Source organism: Podarcis cretensis (genome assembly GCF_951804945.1).
Source record: "Podarcis cretensis genome assembly, chromosome: 2".
NCBI classification, from domain to species: domain Eukaryota; kingdom Metazoa; phylum Chordata; class Lepidosauria; order Squamata; family Lacertidae; genus Podarcis; species Podarcis cretensis.
Genome location: NC_137171.1, coordinates 44,953,810 through 44,975,088, shown reverse-complemented (window position 1 = coordinate 44,975,088; position 21,279 = coordinate 44,953,810). Strand labels below are relative to the sequence as shown.

Here is a 21,279-nt window from a genome sequence, read left to right as displayed (position 1 = left end):
TGTTCTATCACCCTGCCTGAATGGAGATAAGTATGATGTTGGAAGGCTTTTGTAAAATCAAGGTAGGCAGATCCAAAATTGCTTTTGCTTCCCATAGCACCTGTCAAATCTCAGAAGTGGCGTGTACATGATTCGGTCATTCTGCAGTAGCCAACATCAACACTCCTTCAGAGCAAAGTCTAGGCCACACTGCTGATCAGAATTGCAAGTCCCGCCTCATTACCAGCCTCCTTCCAGACTGGGTACAACACCATGTCTGAACTTCAGGGTTGTCCATTTCACTGAACTAGACTACCAAACTCAGATTCACAGATCCACATTCAGGTGAGCAAAAGGCATGAAGCAGACATAGCAACAAGCTACCAGATGACTGAAACTGCAAGACCAACCATGTTGAGGAGCCTCCTTCACAACCCTATTTGTCGTTTTCTCCTTTTGTCAAGGAAAGCAGTCTGGAGTCCTAATCTTAACTGCACTGACTAGCTTTGCCCAACCTTCTGGTTTCTGGCAAGTTTTACTTCGTTTTGTTAAGTCAGTTCATTCAAAGTCGTCTTGCGATTTTAATCCAAGTCCTTTATTATGAAAATTAATACAGCTTGCTCAAAATTCAGCTTAAAAAGAGATAAGCCTGTTTACATATTATAAGGGAGGGGGAAGATCAATTACTATTTCATCCAAAGTTGCCAGGAAGTCTTGAGTGGACTGCAGGGTATCTGAAAGATTTAAAAAGCCAGTTAACATCAAGTCAGATACATTCAAATTTTAATATTTTCATTTCTAATGTTCATGGTTACATTCCTAATCTCCTTTTTTTTCCCAGTGCCCCCTTTTACCCTAGTCACCCAAATGTTAGGCAGTTGTTAGTGGACAACCACCAAGTTGCTTTTCAATTCTTTCTGTGTTTGCTCTGTTCCAACCAAGTATTGCCCCTTACAATGCAGCATTATAGCCACTCACTTTACTGGATGCAAATCACTTTTTTTTTACTTACCATAGCCCCATGAAATGGAAGGTTCTTTTGCGGGTACAGAGATTGTGCTTGCAAATCTGTCAGAGGCATTTTCAAATACCATCAGAGAAACTCCAGTCAGGGGCATGTGGCTCAGCCTGTGCTCTTCAGGAACTTCAAAACTCTCAAAGTCTGTTCAGAAACAACAACAGTGGTTAGCACTGCCCCTGAGCATCACTCTCCACTGCTTGTTAGAGGAGTGGGGCAGTAACATAATTCACTCAGCTAGCAGGGTTTACACCGCTATTGAGTAGCATGCAAAGAGCATAAATAAAATACATAAGACTGATTTTTTATTCAGATTTCCTCAACTTATCTGTTATGCCTGGCAACTTCTAGAACAGTAATCCTGCAACTTACGTGTATTTAATGTGTGACCATTCAGTTTAACATGCTTGGCTAATGATGATAATAATGATGATGATTATGATATTAATAATTATGATGATAATGATAATAAAAATGATGATGATGAGACGGGCATCTGGGGGGAAAGTCTTTGGCAATCCCACCTGCCACTGAACCCAATACATTTTGACTTTACACAATTTTGCCTTTAGGTGCGATCCCCAGAACATAACCCCAGCATGCGCTGCAGCTTACAGTACAGAAGCTCAGTTAACAAGACATACAGCAACCTGTGACACTCCAGCAGAACCACCTCCTGCTTCATATCTCTGCATTGATTATCAACCAACCAACCAACCAACCAACCAACCAATCACCCCCACTATCCCAAGGAAACCAAAATAATCCTTGGCAGGCATTACCTAAAGGATCATAGGAAAAGAGGTTCTCCTTTTCTGGATAGTCTTCAGTAACCATGCTGCTGCTTTCAACTCTGTTTGCAGTTTCAGTAGCCTTAAATGAGGATAACCAGAAAAAGTGGTTACAACAAAGTCTTAAAACAGCCAGACTAGAGATTTTTCCAGTTAATATGCTGAATCTGTGCTTCCCACTGGTGGACCATGGACCACAGCTTGGGAATTCCCAAAATCATGTTTATTATAACACCATGACTTCTTGTTCCCAACTCCTTAATCAAGGAAAAATTAAAAACAGGCTGCCTCCCCACTTCTTCCCTTATCTTCACTTAGAAATCCCCTTTCAGGTGCCACCCTGGTTTTTGTTGTTCTTGTTGTGACCAGCAGATTTTCCAGTGTTCTTAGCTTTAATCATCCTTGTGAATGCATTCTTCCTTCATGAGTTAGAGAGAAAGCTGGTCTCTATGTACACACAACTCTCTTTTTCCTGCTATGTGCCAGTCATCCCCCTATTTCATACCCACCAATGTACTACTTTTCTGGAAGAAAAGTTTTTCACAAGATGAAAGCTTCAGTTACTCAAGAGGCTAGTTTAAGGTGAGCTGATCATTATCACTTGCTGAAATTTTGACAGATTGGCACACATCTATGATCTTTTCTATTCAGCTTGCCTAAGCTGCAGCTCTGATTGTTTTGCTTATATCTTGGACGGTTCTCCAGCCTAGGAATCATTCTGTTTTGAGAATCTAATGCAGTCCTATGGAGTATTAGCTCTACTAACCTTTTTCGTAGAAGACTTTTTTCCTTTTGGAAAGTTACTCTTCGTTGTTGTTAAAGGCCTATTCAAATTTCCTAGAACCTTCCTGACAGACTGGGGTGCTGCTGGATTTACGTTAGCTGTCCTTCCAACAAGCGGAGTCTTGGGGCAGGACCTTTCAGCAAAACTCTTTGCTATGAAAGAAAATCAAATCAGCCAACATGCTTGAGACCCAAAGTACCAAAACTTCTTCATTCAAGGGCACCACAGACAAAACAAGCCAGAACATACATTTATCATGTTATATGAACCCAAGATTGTTGTTTGTCTCTCTCCAAACAAGCCAAGAGCAGTAAACCAAGGTTTGTTCTTAGCTTATAACTCTTGGTTCATTTGGAGATAAACAAGTGCAGGTTCAGGTGACATGACAAACCAGGCCCTGGTTTGTTTCATCCAAAATGCAGCAGGAATGCCCCAGGAGATTCTGAGCATGCTGCTTGTTCACATTAAACCACGGTTAATGCGACAGGCAAGACAAGCAAATCAAGCCAGTGCTGCTAAGAATACTCCATGAGGCAGAATAAAGGAGAAGCCACAGTTAGTTCTCATTTTTCCTTCCTCCCGGCATCTTGTCCTTCCACAAAGACTTCATCATCCGGTACCTCTAAGCTGAGCTGACCTGTTATCATTGCTGCCTCCAAAAAAAGGAGGAGAAAGCTATAAAAAGTTGATATTAAGCATTCTGAATTATTAATTCAAGTTCATCAGCATCTTTAATGGAGCTTTGGTTTAAAAAAGGTATTTCCATTCATTTATACCAGTTTAAATTCACATGAATACAAACTTACATGGTGCAGATACCAATTGCATCCGACCCTTAGAAGAAGCGACTGTGCCAATTTCATCATTCTCTTTTTCTATGTAAATTTGTGTCGCCATCGCTTTGACATCCAAGGATTGCTAGAATAGATATATACATTATTATTTCATGTTTTCTTGCATCCTTAGCCTTCTGTCATCATTATAGGAGTTCAAGTATGTCTCACTAGTAGTACTTCAATCACTTGGGGAAACTCCTCCAGAACCTTCTGGAGCAAAGGCGGCCACTGGTTTAATGCACTTCTTTCAAGTGTTTGTCTTGACTAGGTACAGTGCACTGGTATGTGCAGATAACTGTTAAACACTAGACAGAACTCAAAATGCAAACAAAAACTACTCACTAAAGCAGTTTAGAAAAATACATGGTGGTGGTGGCAAAACAGTCTTTTTTATAAAAAAAGCACTTTTTAAAAGTGTCTATTTACAGAGGACTACATTCTGAAGTTAAGAACAACAGTGAACTATTGCTGCCTACTCAGAAGTAGGTCCCACCGAGTTCAATTGGTCTTATTCTCAGATAAATGCTTAAAAGAATTGCAGCCTAAAGTTACAGGTTTTGACACATATACTAAAGCAATACTTTCCATGCTACCACATACTCGAGTGCCAGTGTTAAATGCCAGACATTAGCATTATAGCAGTGTAACCCAAAAAGTAACAGCAAAAAAGGGAGGGGGCCTCTACAAAGTGTATTCCCACCCACATTGTTCTCCATCATTTTAATGCAGTCTCACTAACTTGCCAGACCATAAGGCACACAGAATTCCAGGAAACCTACCGACTGCCCATCTTAAGTACAGTCAGGGCTGGAGTCTTAGGTTGCCCTAGACCTGATTGATTTAACTAGTGTTTCTAACTCTTAGGGGAAAAAGACCAAAAAGCCAACTTCTCTTTTGGCATTACTTACCTGCCTATAGAATGGACCAAAGGAAACAAAGAACCTGACAGCAATAAGAAAAAAATTAATTTAGTCCAAGCAAAAAGGATACAGAATTTTAAAAAAGCAACACAACTTGTTACTAAACATAAAACCAGCACATTTGAATTAGAACCGATAGAAACGAGACATTAGGAAGCAATGACAAAAAAAGGAAACAAAAATTTAGGGCAAACAAGCTTTTAAACCTCGCATCCACCCACTGCCAAATAATTGACAACACGCACACTAAAAGCGATACACCACTAACGAGCTCTGCTTTCCGCACGGGTCACTTTTAAATCATCACCCTCCTTCCCCATTGGTCGTTACTCCCCGCGTGAGCCGCTGCCGATTGCTACCTCGGTAAACCAATGGCGGAGGAGAGGAGGCGGGGTTTCACGCTTTCCCGGCTCGTTAAAGAACCCACGACGAGGCAAAGGGACAGCAGATGAAGCGTGCTAGTTACAAGGCGCGTGTAACTGTATTTCCTATGGGAGCAGTGCGCAGTGGGAGTTTATTCCCAGCTACGTATGCGTGGGATCAGACTGCAAAGCCCTAAAGTCACCCTTGCTCGCTGCACTCGGCGGAGTAAGACAGGAGGTCCCGGAGTGCAGCACTTTCGGAGTATAAATAATAAATTGTTGTTACTATTACCATTATTGCTATTTATTTTATTATTATTATTATTATGGGCGGAGGAGGAGGCAGCCCTGTGGATCTGCTGCAACAAAAACAAAGAGGGCTTAAAGGCTTGCAATGCTAGTCCTAATCCTTTTCCGGAGTCTCATTGTACTGGGATTTACTCCCAAATCAGTGGGTAGCCATATAAAGATTAAAGCCTACCACAATGCTTAAGGCATAAGAGTTCAATCTAGTGCAAGGAAGCTCATGCATACAGTCACTGCAGCAGTCCTGCCTAGGAGGACTGCTTTGCTCTAGTTGGGGTTCCTCTTACTGCCCTTCCAGGACTGCAGCCTTTTAGCTGGTCCAGAGGAGGTTGCCGGACCAAAACCCCTCGTGGGCTGGCTTTCGACCCTCGGGGCTCTAATTAAGACGCGCACCGAAAACAAAGCGCCCTGGAGTCATAGTGGGGCTTAACCCCGAGTAAATGCATGCGGGGACCGGGCGGGGGACGCCGAGATGCCTTTGGAATCAGGGCGGTGCCCCTTTAAGAGGAAGGCGGATGGAGCGGCGCGCTGCATTGTGGGAAGCGGAAGCAAAGCGGAAGTGAGGCCTGCTCGGTGCCGAGAAGCCTGTGGCGTAGAAACGGCAGCTGTCGGGGCTGGCAACTTCGGTAAGGCTGGATTTTGTGGCTGCCCTGCGAGTGTTACCCGGCGGAGGAAACTGTACTTCCCCTGTAGGACAGCAGAGGCCGCTTCCAAGGTCCTGAAAGTTGTGTTTGTTTATACGGAGTACGTATTCAGGATATTGTGTCCCTCTGGACGTTTAAAATCCCAGGAGGCTCCGTGGTGGCTGCTGTTTCTCCTCTTCCCTTTGGGTTTCGGTTCATTCTGTGTTTTCACACAGAGGAGTAAACAAAGGCCCGCTAAGGCCTCGCCTCAGGACCTTCTCTGGAGGTTTATTTGGTTTACCTGTTTCAGCTACGTATTTGTCGCGGGAAACACAAGAGGGTCGTAAAAAGTGCTTCTTTTCGGCTTCTTGAAGTCCTTGTGGTTGGAGGGGGGTGTTAAAACTGGGGCCGACCGTACAGTGAGCTCTGGCTCTAGCCTACCGCCCTCCTCCCCCACTTACAGCACCTCTCCGTTAAACGCACAAATCCAGTTGCCAGGCTGATGGATCAGTACATTAACTGCGTTTGAAATTATGTGTTTGCTTCCAGTTGCTTAGATCATATAGATGTTCTTTTGCTATGATGGCTAAGCAGGTCATAGCTGAGGTGTTCTCATTAAACTGTTACTACTGAGAGGGAGGGAACCCACATAAACATAGTTACGTACTGTTGTGACTAATCTCGTTGAGAATGGTTCATAAAGACATAAACATCGGTGGCTAAATGCTGCTAGATGAGTCTTCTCTAGGGATCTACGCAGCCACAGAAGGAGTGGAGAAAATAGCTGGGAGGCTTATAACTCCCAAAGCATCAGATAGGCTAGCTAGTTTTTGGTTTCATGTTCACCTAATTTATAGGAGGTGGTAACTTATAGGAGGCGGCTTATTTAACAGTCACATTGGTGGGGTTTGAAGAGGTATTATAATCTGTCTTGAGTTAGGATGGTGTTAAGCAGAGTGCGATTATGATATGACACTATCTCTGCATGTTACGGTTTTTGAATCATTTCTTGGATTCATGGGGAGTTTGTGCATTATCCCACTAATCCCAGCTGCTTCTGTTTTTGTTATCATCTCTCAGAGAGAGAATGGTGTTATATTTCATATGGTAGCTACTTTTTCTGATGGCTGTGGCCTGGCTCCAATTACTATAAGAACACTAGTGAAGGGTCGATGGGAGAATTAATACGTGCAAAATACTGACTATAGTTAACAGTTTGAGATCATTCATAAGGACAGAATTAAAACAGTGTTTGATCTATTTCTCTGGCTGATAAACCTGCATTCTTGTTTGTAGGTAAAAGATCATGGAATCTGGTAGTATGGAAACGATAGCTGCTAACCCTCCTGGAGGGTCAAATGGCTTAGAAGAGCCTAAGAAGATGACCAGGGAGGACTGGAGGAAGAAAAAGGAATTGGAAGAGCAGAGAAAACTGGGCAATGCACCAGCAGAAGTAGATGAAGAGGGAAAGTAAGTCTTGTGTATCCGTTCATATCTGCTGGCAGTTCCCTTGTATTTCCTTCAAACTTGCACTTCTTTTATGACTTTATGTTTTATTATTTTGAAGTTAGGAGGTATGTACCTTGAAGGAATTTCTGAGGTATCTTGCTTGATAGTTTTGGAATTTCTATAGCCAATGGGTAATGAAATGAATAAACTGAAATGTATGGTTTATTCCTGCCTTCAGCCTGTCTAGTCTTTTCCTAACCTTTCCAGAGTGGGGCAGGCAATTGGAAGGGATTGAAATCTTGAAATGTGAGTGGTTTTTTTTAAAAAAATTAAGCAAAAAGGAAGGGCCAAAGCTCAGTGCTCAGAATATCGATCTGGGAGGGGAAAAGACTCACACTTCCTATATAACATGGTATCCTTTTACAGTATTGTTAAGACAGTCGAACATGGTTTTGACCCTCCATTGACTCATGGACCCTTATGGAGAGACACTGTGATTGCCTTTATTGGAACATCTAAAATGTACTACCATCTGCCACTATTTTCTCTCTTTTATGCACAGCTGCTAAGCTCTATTTTCCTTGTATGGGTATGTTTTGTTACAGTAGTACCTCGGGTTACAAACAATTAAGGTTACAGACTCTGCTAACCCGGAAGTAGTACCTTGGGTTAAGAACTTTGCCCCAGGATGAGAACAGAAATCGCGCGGCAGCAGCAGTGGAAGGCCCCATTAGTTAAAGTGGTACCTCAGGTTAAGAACAGACCTCCGGAATGAATTAAGTTTGTAACCAGAGGTACCACTGCACTTGAAATTACCAATCTACTTTTTTAAGTATTTTAAAAAGCACTGAATTGGGGATTCTGTTGTCATCCCTTCTGTGGGTCTGAGTCTATGTACTTGGAGGCATGTCTCAATTGAGTTCAGCTGGGTGTCAGGTTCCATGGTAGGGAAAAGGCAGCATATAAATGTCAGAGCATAATAAAAATAAATAATGAAATGATTTCCACTTAGAAGTCTCCTTGATCTCTATCTCAACATGGGAACCCTTACAGACTTAAGGTCCATCTTACCTGGTCACAAAGCATTCACAACATTATTTTGTGGATATCTGTAACATTTAGTTGTTCAACAATGCAACATAACACAACCATATTTATTCAGAAGTAATTCCCAGTATGTTCAATGGGGATTACTCCCACTTCAATGTGTGTGTTTTCTATTTATTACAGAGACATCAACCCTCATATTCCTCAGTACATTTCCTCAGTCCCATGGTATATAGATCCTTCAAAAAGGCCTACACTAAAGCATCAGAGACCTCAGCCAGAGAAGCAACAAGAATTTACATTTCTAGGGGAATGGTACAAGCGAGGAGTCAAAGAGGTAGGTCGCCATGATGGGAATGCTGGCACTCTAGAATGTGAATAAATCCTAATCAGTTTGCGGTCCTTTATTTCTTATTACTGGCATTCAAAAGATTGAGTTCAGTGATAGTTTGTCATCTTTCTGAGTATCAGATGTTGTGGGATAGTTTTACACTAGTTGACTTGCAGGGGTACACTTCAAGCTACGGATCAAGTTCTCTGCAATTATCATTACAGATAAAATTAATGGTATTGTAGATCTGTTTCTTTTGCAGTCAAATGGGGCCAAGTATATTCTGATCGAGGCTGAGTGGAGGGAAGTAGGTGTGCTGTTGATAGGAAGTTTTCATTTGTTTTTGTTTTTTGTTCAGAATTCTCATGCAACCAAGTACCGCAAAGGAGCCTGTGAGAACTGCGGTGCCCTTACACACAAGAAGAAAGATTGCTTAGAGGTAAGCACGATTATTATTTTTACATGAAATTGGATAAAATTAACTGTGAATCTTGCTAACATACTGAAAAATTAATTTCCCCAAGCTCTCTGATACAAAAAAAGGAATAATAATGTAGCTAGTTTCTTTTCTGAAGAACAGGAGCAATGCTAAGGTTATGGTCTATTTTCTTCCCTGCAGAGACCTAGAAAGGTTGGAGCCAAATTCACAGGAACCAACATTGCACCAGATGAGCACATGCAACCACAGCTGATGTTTGACTATGATGGAAAAAGAGACCGTTGGAATGGCTATAATCCAGAGGAGCATATGAAGATTGTAGAAGAATACGCCAAGGTTGATTTAGTAAGTAGGGTGGTATGTTTTTTTCCTTTAAAAAGATTCTGACAGTCTCTTGGGAAGTTGTGCCATATATCAATGTTAAAATAGGTCACTTTTTTATCTAGAGTAGAATTAACTTGCACGCTAACTTAAATACCAGTAGAAATGTTTAAGGTAAGGTCCATGAAAAGCTGCCTTTTACTCAGCCAGACCATTGAGCCAAGAGTGACTTTCAAACAATGCATTTTATCCAGTGCTGCTGTTTCGCTCATGCAACATACTTGTGCAAGAAAATGTCCACTTCCTCTTCTTCCTGCAGACCACCGTGGATCTTCAAAATCTCTCCAAATTGTTGGGGGGGGGCTCTCTGGAACAAATTTTGGGGGTACACAAGGGGAGGAGGGGAAGAGGAAGTTCTGTTGAGCATTCAGAACACCACTCACAAAGCAATGGATAATTCCCACTTGTCTAGTGAAAGATGCCCTCTGGTGAGAAGAACTTCTGCTTGCTAAGGGTTAGTAAAGGGATTGTTCATACTGAATTTTAGTACCAAAGACAGATTTAATTTTAATTAAATAAGATTGATGTTTGCATGATGAATGAAGTGGTTGTGGAAACTTTCAGTCCAATGTGAGAAGTAATCCTGCTTTCATTTTAATAGGCTAAACGCTCATTGAAAGTGCAGAAGCTCCAGGAGGAGCTGGCTTCAGGAAAGCTGACGGAGCAAGTGGTAAGTGAACTGAAAACATTAGTACCCTGGTGTTTTACCACAAGGGATGTGTGTCCCCCTTTCTCACATGTCACCACTGCTATTAAAGGTATAGGATGCTGCTGAGGGCACAAATAAGCACTAAGCACCATTAGGTCCACTCGTGGCCGACTCTGGGGTTGCAGCGCTCATCTCACTTTATTGGCCAAAGAAGCCAGCATACAGCTTCCAGGTCATGTGGCCAGCATGACTAAGCCGCTTATGGCGAACCAGAGCAGCGCACGGAAACGCCATTCATCTTCGTGATGGAGCGGTACCTATTTATCTACTTGCACTTTTATGTGCTTTTGAACTGCTAGGTTGGCAGGAGCAGGAACCGAGCAATGGGAGCTCCCCCCGTTGCGCTAGATCAGGCTTAAATCTACCTTAAGCCTAAAGCTTTTGCTATGAACAAACCAACAGGAGTGCTTACTCATTTGGGCGTGCCCTTCATTTTGCATTTCACTAGGTGGCAGTATAAACCCTACTTTTAATATTAAAGCTTCTTTGGAACTGGAAGGAAACCAGAGCCATTTCAGGGTATTTTCTTTCAACTTCCTCAATAAAGTTAATTTCAGTCTTACACTTTAAAAAAAATATTTTGAAATTTAAAACTAAAATACAAAATTGAGCTTATATGCTGTGCTAATGCTACTTTTCCTTGCCGCAGAACTCCCCGCGACATAGATGGGGAGAAGACGAACCAAATTCACAAACGGTAAAGAATATTTTAAAAAACTCACAAGATACAGGAGAATTGTTTTTTCACAGAAAATGGCTTGGTGTACTTTGAAGTGGCCAACTGGATCACGCTAAAGGACCAAATCTAGAACTGAACCTACCTCTGTGGGCCATTTTGATAGGTGCTTGGAACCACCCACCTATTAATCACCTGCCATCATATATGATGGACCAGAAACTATTACTGTTAAAAGGAAATGTGAAAAATTGGGGGAGGGGTCCACCTCTTTTCCCACCCCAACCAGGTACCTCTGATAATCAGCATCACTTTATGAAAATAAGGGAGGTGGTTGTTTTTAAGCATTTTTGCATAGAGACAACAACATTAATCAGCTGCCCTTTCAGCTCTCTGTGCTGCTTGAGTAGCATGGACCAACTAGAGGGATGTTCCGCATCTGTTTCTGGATCTAAGTGTCCTGCAAGGATGAAATAAACTTTGGCAAATCTAACCTCACTTAGATCCTAATAAATTAAAACATATAGGACTCTTATTAAAAAAAAAAATTATTTACAGAGCACTAATAAAATTGTGTGAATTTTTAAAATAGCTTAAAGGTCTTTGCATTTTAGATTAATTGTGCAAATGAATTCTGCACCTACTGCTCTTTTGAATAATACATCTTGCTATGTTTTCAGGAAAGAGATCATAACAGTGAAGATGAAGATGAAGACAAATATGCAGATGACATTGATATGCCTGGACAGAATTTTGACTCCAAAAGGCGTATTACAGTCCGAAACCTGCGTATTCGGGAGGATATCGCTAAAGTAAGCAGATTCACATTAAGCCTTGTCATTGTGTAGCTGTTGTCTGTGTTTTACTGGTGGATTAAGAAAAGTACACAACATTCTTCTTGCCTTCATCAAGCTTTATTAATTAATATATGGAACCAATAGTCTCTTTTAGATTTCTCATTCTTAACTGAAAATTAATTGCTTAGTGACATTAAGAAATCCATTTAACTTAAAATAAAATGAGGATTTGATTAGCTGCATTGACGAGTTGGCATTAAGAGATCTTCAAGGGATGGTTGGCTCTGTTACCTGCACTGAAGCTTCAAGTCTGTATTCTCGTGTCTTTTCAGTACTTGAGGAATCTTGATCCCAATTCTGCATACTATGATCCTAAAACCAGAGCGATGAGAGAGAATCCATATGCCAATGCTGGAAAGAATCCAGATGAGTAAGTTTGAAACTAACTTGCTTGGGTAATTTAAATGTCTTGTGCATCCTTTCAAACATTAATATTTGGGTACCGGTGAAACCCATACATGACAGTGGAAGTTGTGAGGAAAGCTTTCTTTAGTACTAATTTGATACTGGGGATTTCCTGGGTGGCATCCAAAACCTCGTGAATGGACCTCCCTTTTCCCTATCTGCCAGAGGTTTCCCAAACAAGGTTTTAGGAAATGCAGGGGGGGGGGTTGAATCTGTTCTACCAGCAATATCCATTCCACTGGTGAAGAAACGCTGTTGGATTTCACCCATGGAAAGAAATCGGATTTGATATCTCCATTGCCCCATATCATTTGGTTGAATGATTAGTCCTCCTTTATTTAATAGAATAGCTAAATGCTGCACAGACATTCACATATCCATGTTCTATCCCACTAGGGGCAAGTGCTCTTGAGTTTCTGGGAGGGACTGATACCCAAAAGCTTATATCTCTTTCCTCCTAGCTTTACTTTGTGGTGGAGTAAGGAGTAAATAAAAAATTATCTGAGTCTCTCATGCTGCTTGTTACCGTAGCCAAGCTTGAGATGAGACCATGCTTTCCTTTCAAGCCTTCTGTATATAGCCAGAAGGTTCAGTGATAGTCATGGTTTTCTCTTTTGAGTTGCAGTTTGGGGAAAGCAAAAGAGCTGAAATCTCTTGTGTGATTTGTTATCTACAGCTCAGGACTGGTGAGAGAAACCCCTGCCTCTGAGACCAACAGCACACTTGGGAGGACTTTCATGGGGATGGGAGAGGGTTGGTGGTGAGCATAAATAGAGGCTGGCTTGTAAGTCACCAACAAATGTGGGCCCCAGATGCTGTGTAAGCAAGCTCTGTTGCAGGAGGGTCGCAGTACATTCCTTTCTTGTATGTGGTTTTAATCTGAAAGTTGTTTCTCATACTGCATTTTAATAATGGATGATTGCTCTGACTACAAGCATATTGCCTGAAAAGCTGGTGCGTACAGTTGAGTCTCCTCAGAGATGCAAGAAGCAGGCTGGATTTTACAGATCTATGGCAGAGCTCGTCACTTGTGTTGCTTTTGGGGGTGGTGCGGGGACTTGTGTTGCTTATTGAAGCACATCTTTGCAAACATGGGAATGGCTCCTTTCAATGAAAGTGTCCTAACAAAGAAGAAAGAACTCATTTTGTAATGTAAAACCACTCATATTTCCTGTGCATCCTGGTTACTTACAAGGTCTTTCCTTCCAGGGTCAGTTATGCAGGTGACAACTTCGTTCGTTACACGGGGGCTACCATTTCAATGGCGCAAACTCAGCGTAAGTACTGAATCTGCCAGACGTGTTTCCTTCAGTTACACCATCTACTACTACTTAATGAAACCTGCTTTTGACAGCGGAAGGAACTATTCTCAGTTTAATCTTCAGGGGAGTTTCAATTTTGGGCAAATAGAGGGAAAGGGTCCTTATTCAGAGGAAACCGCCCCCCCCCCAAAAAAAAAAAAAAAACTTTAGAGAAATATTGAGGGTTTTCAATGTTCCCCCTTGCATACCTCCTCTTGCCCTCAAAAAAAAGGAAAACAAACTGTGCTAGGGGGTGTATTTGTGCCTCCATACTGCCAAAGGAACACTGGCTGCAGAGAGCATCATGCAGTTGTGAGTTCTCTTAGGCTTCTGAGGCCAAGAGTTAGGCTGAAAGGAAGTAGCTGTTTGTTTGTTTGTTTGTTTGCTCACTCACTTCCCTTCAGCATGGGGTATAAAATGGGGGGGGGGGCTGCAGTGATGCCGGTGTCCTCCAAGCCCAATGTCCCCTTTGTATCCTTAGATAATTCTCCAAGGCGGTTCTCTTTCCTCTGCCCCTTGGAAACCATGAACCCTCTGCTCAAAGCAAGTGGGTTCCAGGCCAGCTTGAGCAGATGGACAGTGATGTTGTGGGTTGTTCTTGAAGCTGGCTCAGTAGAGCCAAGCCTAGAGAGATTCATGGCAGCTGTTCCTAGAACTGGCTCTGTGAAGCTGAGAATAATTCATGGGAGTAGAAGGGAAGAGTAAAAACAGAGAGAACCTTACCTTTGCCTTGTCTTCCTTTAGCCCCACTTCCCCCAAAATTATTTGGTTCCTATTGAGAGCAAAACCAGCTTATACCCTGAAGTTAGTCTATATATCAGCAAATAGTTATTGCAAACATTCTCTCTCCTTAATTCCTTAAAAGTGTTTGCCTGGGAAGCCTATGAAAAAGGCTCTGAAGTTCATCTTCAGGCAGATCCTACAAAACTTGAACTCTTGTATAAGTCCTTCAAAGTGAAAAAAGAAGACTTCAAGGAGCAGCAGAAAGAAAGCATCCTGGAGAAGGTAAATCAGCCTCCTAAGCACCAGACTAGTAGCTGTAGGCAACCAGGGATTTTTGCATGCAGCAATAGAAATGCAGCAAGCAAGATTTACTGAATTACGTATTTTGAACAGAACTGTGTGCCAGTTTGTAAGGTTTTATAAAACACACAACAAGGAGTAAATAGGTTCACAAGCCATTCTGATTTTTGAGGTGGAAATGGATTTATAATCTAACCTTGCTGTGCATTTGCTGCTAGAAATTTATGCAGTTTTGCTTGTGTTGGTGTGTTCTATTCTACTGAAGAGAAATTTGAAAATGCTTTCAATACACATGCACATGAACTCTTTAAAAGAGCACAGTGGACAGGCAACAACCATTTTGCGCACATGCAATTGATGCACAACCGCCAACATGCGGGTTATTTTAGACCTGGGAAATGGCAGGACAGGCTTCGGTGTGCTCCACTGACCAGAAACACAACCCCATACAAATCGGGTTGCCTGTATATAAGGATAGCATAGTGGCTTACAGTTGTTTCCTGCAATATCCAGATAGGGATTCTTGATTAGTAAAATACTGTATAGTTAAACTGTAGATAATCCTTTGCTAAAGATTTTTCCAAACTTTATTTCTTAACAGTACGGAGGACAAGAACATCTGGATGCCCCACCGCCTGAGTTGCTGCTTGCTCAGACGGAAGATTATGTGGAATATTCTAGACATGGAACAGTTATTAAAGGCCAAGAGAAGGCTGTTGCTCGTTCTAAATATGAGGAAGATGTAACTATCAACAACCACACAGTAAGTAACCAAGAACAGGAAACCTTACTAAAAATAAGGCTGCACTTTATATTTTGAATAAGGGTTCTACTTCTCAGAATTAATTCTGAGCTGTGCTCCCCTTCAGCTGCAAGCAGCCAAATTCTGACCTGCATGCAATTCATAGGTATGAGTTGAGTTCTCCTGTGCTTACATGGTCACCACTTCACTGTAAAACAGTTGGTTTTAAAAGTTACTTATTACAATGATTCCTTTGCAGGGAGAAGCAATAAAAGCTGCCTTCCCTCCTTCCGCTTATTGTGGGCAGAAGGAGCCTTCCTTTAACATAGGGTGACCTCTAGATCCAGCCCCATCGTTTCACTTTGCAAATATTTGACTTGGAAACTTGAAAAATCAGTTTTCAAAATCTGCAGATACTGTACATCTGTTCAAGGTGCAGTTCAGCAAAAATAAAGCGCTTTATGTCCCATTTTGGCAGCAGAATTATGCATATATTCAGAAACTCAGTCAAGTAAACTAAAACATCAAAAGGGCTGAACTTTGGGTTGCCCCAGATGTTGCAGCCTTTCCTCATAGGGCAGTTGCTCTAACCCTTAGTCCAGCAGCCTTTTCTCACAGTGGCCAACCAGATGCCTCTGGGAAGCCAACAAGCAAGAACTGAGTACAACAAATCCTTCCTAGGCTGAAGATTTAAGTTTAATAAATCCTCTGTAAGTAGATTTCATGATTTCAGGGAAAGTAATATTTCTCAAAAGTTTAGTTGTATCCTGAACAACGTTTATATAATTCTATAACTTTACATCAACACAACCAATGGTGGTAAAAGTAACTGATTTTACTTTTCTTTTTGTTCCCCCTGCAGTGCATTTGGGGTTCCTATTGGAAAGAAGGCAAATGGGGATACAAATGCTGCTACTCATTTGTAAAGTATTCGTATTGCACAGGAGAAGCTGGAAGAGAAATTGCAGTAAGAACTGGCCTAAGAAATAAATTTTCCACTTCTAAGTTTTAAAAAATCCAGGCTAATACTTGTTTCTCCTGTTGAATTTTATTTTCTCTCCTATTTATTCTCTCTACAGAACGCTGATGAGGAATTGCCCATTGAAGTGCCTGAGGAAGAGTATGTGACCAAACAAAGAACTCTAGTGGAGGTAGGTTGCCTTTTTCTCCTGTGTGCTTCCCTTTACAAAAAAAAAAGAAAGAAAAGAAAAACCTATTGTGTGTCAAGGGGAAGAGAGATAATTTTAGTTTGTAGAGCAGGAATGGGGAACTGCATCCAGCCAGCAGGCCAGATCTCCATGCCCACTGCAAGTCACCTGCCATCACTAGGTGAAGTTGTTTTTCTTTGCAGACAAACTTGAACTCAAGTCAGGCTGCAAAGAAAGGTCACTGCAGCCAATACCAGCTGGGGTTGTAGTCAGTGCCAATCAGCTAAGTGACGCTGATTAAAACCTCTGCTTTTGGCAGGAATCAGTTGCGCTTGGGAGCTCAGATCAGGAGTTCTTTAATGACACTAATCTCAGCAGAGCTTGTATTTGGCATCAAATTTTAAAGGTGCTGAATGCAAGTCCTGCTTAGCAAGAAACAATTGGCAGTGCCCTTTAATCGTTCCTTTGCAGCTGTGTCTTTACTTGCTCCACACCTGGGGTTCCATACATCTGGTGTGCAGCAGATGGATGTGGTTTAAGGGAAACTGCCCCTGGGCCCAATTAAACCCCCGCCAGGCCTAATTTGGCTTGTGGGCCGGAAGTTCCCCACTACTGATATAGAGGAATAGTTCTCTTTAACTGCAAGATCCGCCTAGTGGTTATTCAAAATAAGAAAGCACAGCCCATGTAGCATTTCACCCTTCAAAGTCTCAAAAAGTCCCTAGGTTTGTTTACTGCAAGTTGTTATACGTGGGGCTGCCTCCGAATACTATTGCTTTTTTCCACCCTCTGCAGATGCATCAGGAAAAACAAAAAGAGGAGAAGAAGAAAAAGAAGAAAAAGCACAAGAAGAGTACAGGATCTGATAGTGAAGAAGATAGAAAGAAACAGGAAAAATTAAAGAAGGTATGCTTGAAATAAGAATAATCTGCCAGCTGCATTTTTCTTGCTTATTAGTAATTTTCAAACCGATGGATTCCTTTTGTTAGCCGATGTAAAGTGTTGAATACAACTTGGTGACTTTTTAGTCATACTCTTTTGGGTGAATACTTGTGACGGTGTTTAGACCAGTAGCCAAAAGTTGGAATCCCATGGGCTAAACCTACATTATGCCACATGATCACCTTAATGCTGCAGACAATTTCTCTCCATCCCTGCCTATCATTTAATGAAACCTCACTCCCTGTATTGGATCTTGCTGGCTTCTGTAAACTAATATTGTCACACAGTTATGGATTGTGTTTTGTTTTCCTTTAGGCATTGAATGCTGAAGAAGCCCGTCTCCTTCACGTGAAAGAAATAATGCAATTAGATGAGAGAAAGAGGCCATATAACAGCATGTATGAAAGCCGAGAACCAACAGAGGAGGAAATGGAAGCTTATCGAATGAAGCGCCAGCGGCCAGATGATCCTATGGCCTCGTTTCTGGGGCAGTAACTTTTATGAAAGAACTTGCAAGCCCACAGGACTTGGGTGTTGTTTTTATATTTGATCACCAAGTAGAACACCTGCCAGTTTTCTGTATTGTATTGTGTATGTGTATATAAATATGGCATATAAATATGGCAATGTTTCAACTGAAAAAAGAGAGTGTACAGTTTACATCTTGTGTTTCCTTTGTAAATGCAAATGTTTTGTCTGCCATAACCTGCTGGTTGCAGTTATGATGCCCAGTAGGTTTATTAATACAAAAAGGCAACATTCTTCTCACTCAGAATGTGTCACATCCCCAAACAATAGCAGGAGTCACTATTTCTGCTGTTTGAAGGGAACAAGACTTTGGTACTTTCCACTTGGCAAATACACAGTTGTAACCTACTTTTATGTATAAATTAACTCAGTACAGTTGAAGGGGGGGGTATTCTTCTCAGAAGTTAACAGAATTCTACTCTTGTGAAACCATTCTGGTTAAAAGCTCAGACAGCTTCTCAGCAGAATTGGATGAGATTTCCAAGTATCTCATGTGTCTTAAATGTGTTGCTCTGGGAGTTAGCTATCAGAACATCTTCCCCAATTGCTCTGCATCCATCATCTAAAGTACCAGTTCCTTTTCTTTCCTCCCACCCTTCGTTCTTGCATGCTGGAAGCACAGGATTGTGCTCACAGTTGTCAGCAATAGCTGTGGCATATAATGTTAAATGCTCATTTTTCAGCACAGGTGAGCTGGATTCTAAGTGTAATAGATAATGAACCAGATATCATCTTCCTTTTCTGGCATCCTTGGGACACAGCTAGGCTTTTGAATACCCATCCCAAACCATTAGGATAGAGGCATAACTTCATGAACCAGAGTCTGCTTCTTCTGATGCATGAAGTATTGCCCTCACTTGGAAGATAAATGTACACCTGTAGGCATGGAGGTAGACCATCTTGAAGGAGGGTGCAGTCTGTGTCTGTTCTTCATAGCACTCAGATTAAGACAGTAGCAGCTTCCCCTCACAATGTCACACATTAATGGAATAGTGGGACAGAAATCCCCAGTGAATAGAATCCCTAAATGAATAGAATCATATTTGCTGATAAACTAGAATTTAACACAGAACTGTAGTTTTGGAAGGGACCCAAACCCCTCCAATGCAGGAATCTCTTTTTCTTTTTTTTTTATCACCGAGAATTGATGCTTTGATCGCCGAAGAATTGATGCTTTTGAATTATGGTGCTGGAGGAGACTCTTGAGAGTCCCATGGACTGCAAGAAGATCAAACACATCCATTCTTAAGGAAATCAGCCCTGAGTGCTCACTAGGAGGACAGATCCTGAAGCTGAGGCTCCAATATTTTGGCCACCTCATGAGAAGAGAAGACTCCCTGGAGAGACTTCCGGTCGGCGCCAGCGCTTAATGGCAGTCCTCCCTTCGAGCTCCAGAGGAGGACTGCTTCCATCTTCTCTGTGTTCATTCTCCAGAACTGGACATCCAACCCGCTCTATCCCCAAACTCAGTCCCTTGTGCAATCATTCCTCATGGTTTGCCATGCTATTGAAGTCTGCTGTCACTGCCACTGCCAAAACTCACATACTATTTTATCTTCTGTTGCCCTTATTATTGTAAGCCCCCTTTAATGTCCCTGTCCAACAGGAGAATTAGTTTAAGGTTCAGCTGCTTTCTGCAACCTTAAAGAAGACACAGTAGCCACAGGGCGAGAACCCATGTTGTCTTATGGGAAAACCCTCTCCCTCTTTACGCACAATTCTGCCTCTTGCAGTTCTGTTCATAAATGTAAATTTATTTAGTTAAAATTGCCTTGCCCGTTGTGCTCCAGTGAAGCTTGCTAAAATTATGCAATGTCAAAATGAGACTGCAAGCTTTAAAAAGCAGCTTCTATTTTTTTGGCTATGAAACAAGTGCATGTGGAAGACTCGCATTGCCTGAAGTGTTGTTTTAATACATACTAAATAGGTCACAATATAATTTTCTTCTCTCGTGATTCTATGATTTTATATATGTACTGCACAACATCTTGGTGCATGATGTTATCTGCAAAAGTGAACTAGCATTAGGTAGAAAACGTGAGCCAAGCCTCTTCAGATATTGGACTCTGCACAACCTGAATTATTTTGATAGGCTTGGTTGATGCTTCTTTTAGATCCTGGTATTGCTGCTTTTCATTTATTTGATGTCTGGGGGGAAATTTCTTTAAAAGGCTTTTGGCTGTACTAATAGGCAATCTCAAGAGACCAGCTAAAATCTATCCTGATGAAAGCAAATGTAGTCTAAGCTTAGCATTTTGTTTTTCTAATAGACATGGTTTATAGTTTATTCTCTCTAGGGATGTTGCACAAACACTCCCAGACTTCACAAGAGGGATGGGCCAGCACAATATGTACAGTTTTCCAGTAACTAACAAATATAGCCTGGATTTTATGGACATTGGAGCAAAGGGGACTTTGAGAAGGGAGCAGTTGAATCACACAAAAGAGGTGGGAACCTTATGCCCAGGATCAGAAAGGAGCAATTCAATACCCTTTGCATCATCTGCACAAAGTAGTTGCTGGTACCTGGATAAAAGGCATCACCAGTCTAAGGTGGGAGAGGACGCAACTGCAACCAGGTTGCACAAACAACAAAGACGCATGCATGCATGTGCAAAACCAAGGGTGGGACGATGTCATTCGCATTCACCATTAGAATTTAAAACATAACAGAAAAAAAACAGGCAAGATAGCATGTGTGGATGGTACATGGAGTTCAATCTATTGCCTACAGAAGAAAGGTATGTCCCCAAGGGACATAAACTTCCTTTACCAAAGAATGTGTCTTATGCTGTTACTTTGCATACTATTTCCAGACGGGTAGGTCAAATTTAAAGATGCGGTGAGCACAGCACAACTTATTAAAAGCAACAGTGGCAAGAATCCTTTTAGCCCAAAAATGGAAACAACAAGAAGTACCAACAAAAGAAGAGTGGCAGATGAAAATGATGGACTTTGCGGAACTGGCAAAGCTGACAGGAAAAATCCAAAATCAGCATGATCAAGTATTCCAAAAGGACTGGAGTAAATATATACGCTATTTGAAAGATTACTGTAAGCAATTAACATCGCTAGCAGGGTTGTATGAAGACTTGTAATGAAAATTTTTCTCCCTTTTTATATTTACTTAAAGCTTTTCACAATTAGAAAACACAGAAAATGAAATGATATACCGGTATTATAAAGGTTAACTTTGAAAGCCATGAAGTGGGAGAGAAGGAAGTTGCTGGCTCTAAAGAGCCAAAGAGACATAAAGTGGATAACAATGATGTGATTGTATACAGTGGTACCTCAGGTTACATACGCTTCAGGTTGCATACGCTTCAGGTTCCACTAACCCAGAAATAGTACCTCGGTATAAGAACTTTGCTTCAGGATGAGAACAGAAATCGTGCGGCGGTGGCGTGGCAGGATCGGGAGCCCACATTAGCTAAAGTGGTGCTTCAGGTTAAGAACAGTTTCAGGTTAAGAACAGACCTTCGGAACGAATTAAGTATGTAACCAGAGGTACCACTGTATTATTGTGTCCACATGGAGGATTTTTAGCAGCGCCCACTCATTGTTCTCCCCCTGCCGGCTACATCACCTCCCCCGCTTCAGAAGGTGTATCATTGGTCAATTTTCACTCACTTTTCACAGGAGAAAGAGTGGGAATTCCATTTTATAACTACCAGTGTGGACG

The 21,279-nt window shown here is 41.6% G+C and overlaps 2 protein-coding genes across 2 annotated transcripts; one reads left to right on the top strand and one right to left on the bottom strand.

Moving 5' to 3' along the window:
• Nucleotides 1-552: 552 nt before the first annotated feature.
• Nucleotides 553-4,615, bottom strand: PTTG1 (PTTG1 regulator of sister chromatid separation, securin). Its single transcript, XM_079968070.1, has 7 exons — nucleotides 4,535-4,615; nucleotides 4,317-4,350; nucleotides 3,379-3,490; nucleotides 2,555-2,724; nucleotides 1,780-1,870; nucleotides 992-1,141; nucleotides 553-713 (listed from the first exon to the last, which is right to left on the bottom strand). Exons 3-7 carry the CDS (start codon nucleotides 3,467-3,469, stop codon nucleotides 640-642), a joined length of 576 nt encoding a protein of 191 aa, XP_079824196.1. The 5' UTR covers nucleotides 3,470-3,490; nucleotides 4,317-4,350; nucleotides 4,535-4,615; the 3' UTR covers nucleotides 553-639.
• An 883-nt stretch (nucleotides 4,616-5,498) lies between these two features.
• Nucleotides 5,499-18,064, top strand: SLU7 (SLU7 homolog, splicing factor). Its single transcript, XM_079968069.1, has 16 exons — nucleotides 5,499-5,622; nucleotides 6,916-7,089; nucleotides 8,299-8,452; nucleotides 8,805-8,885; nucleotides 9,066-9,230; nucleotides 9,868-9,936; nucleotides 10,625-10,672; nucleotides 11,332-11,463; nucleotides 11,781-11,878; nucleotides 13,123-13,190; nucleotides 14,080-14,219; nucleotides 14,839-15,000; nucleotides 15,842-15,946; nucleotides 16,059-16,130; nucleotides 16,923-17,033; nucleotides 17,385-18,064. The coding sequence occupies exons 2-16, from the start codon at nucleotides 6,926-6,928 to the stop codon at nucleotides 17,562-17,564; spliced, it is 1,749 nt and encodes a 582-aa protein (XP_079824195.1). The 5' UTR covers nucleotides 5,499-5,622; nucleotides 6,916-6,925; the 3' UTR covers nucleotides 17,565-18,064.
• Nucleotides 18,065-21,279: the final 3,215 nt, after the last annotated feature.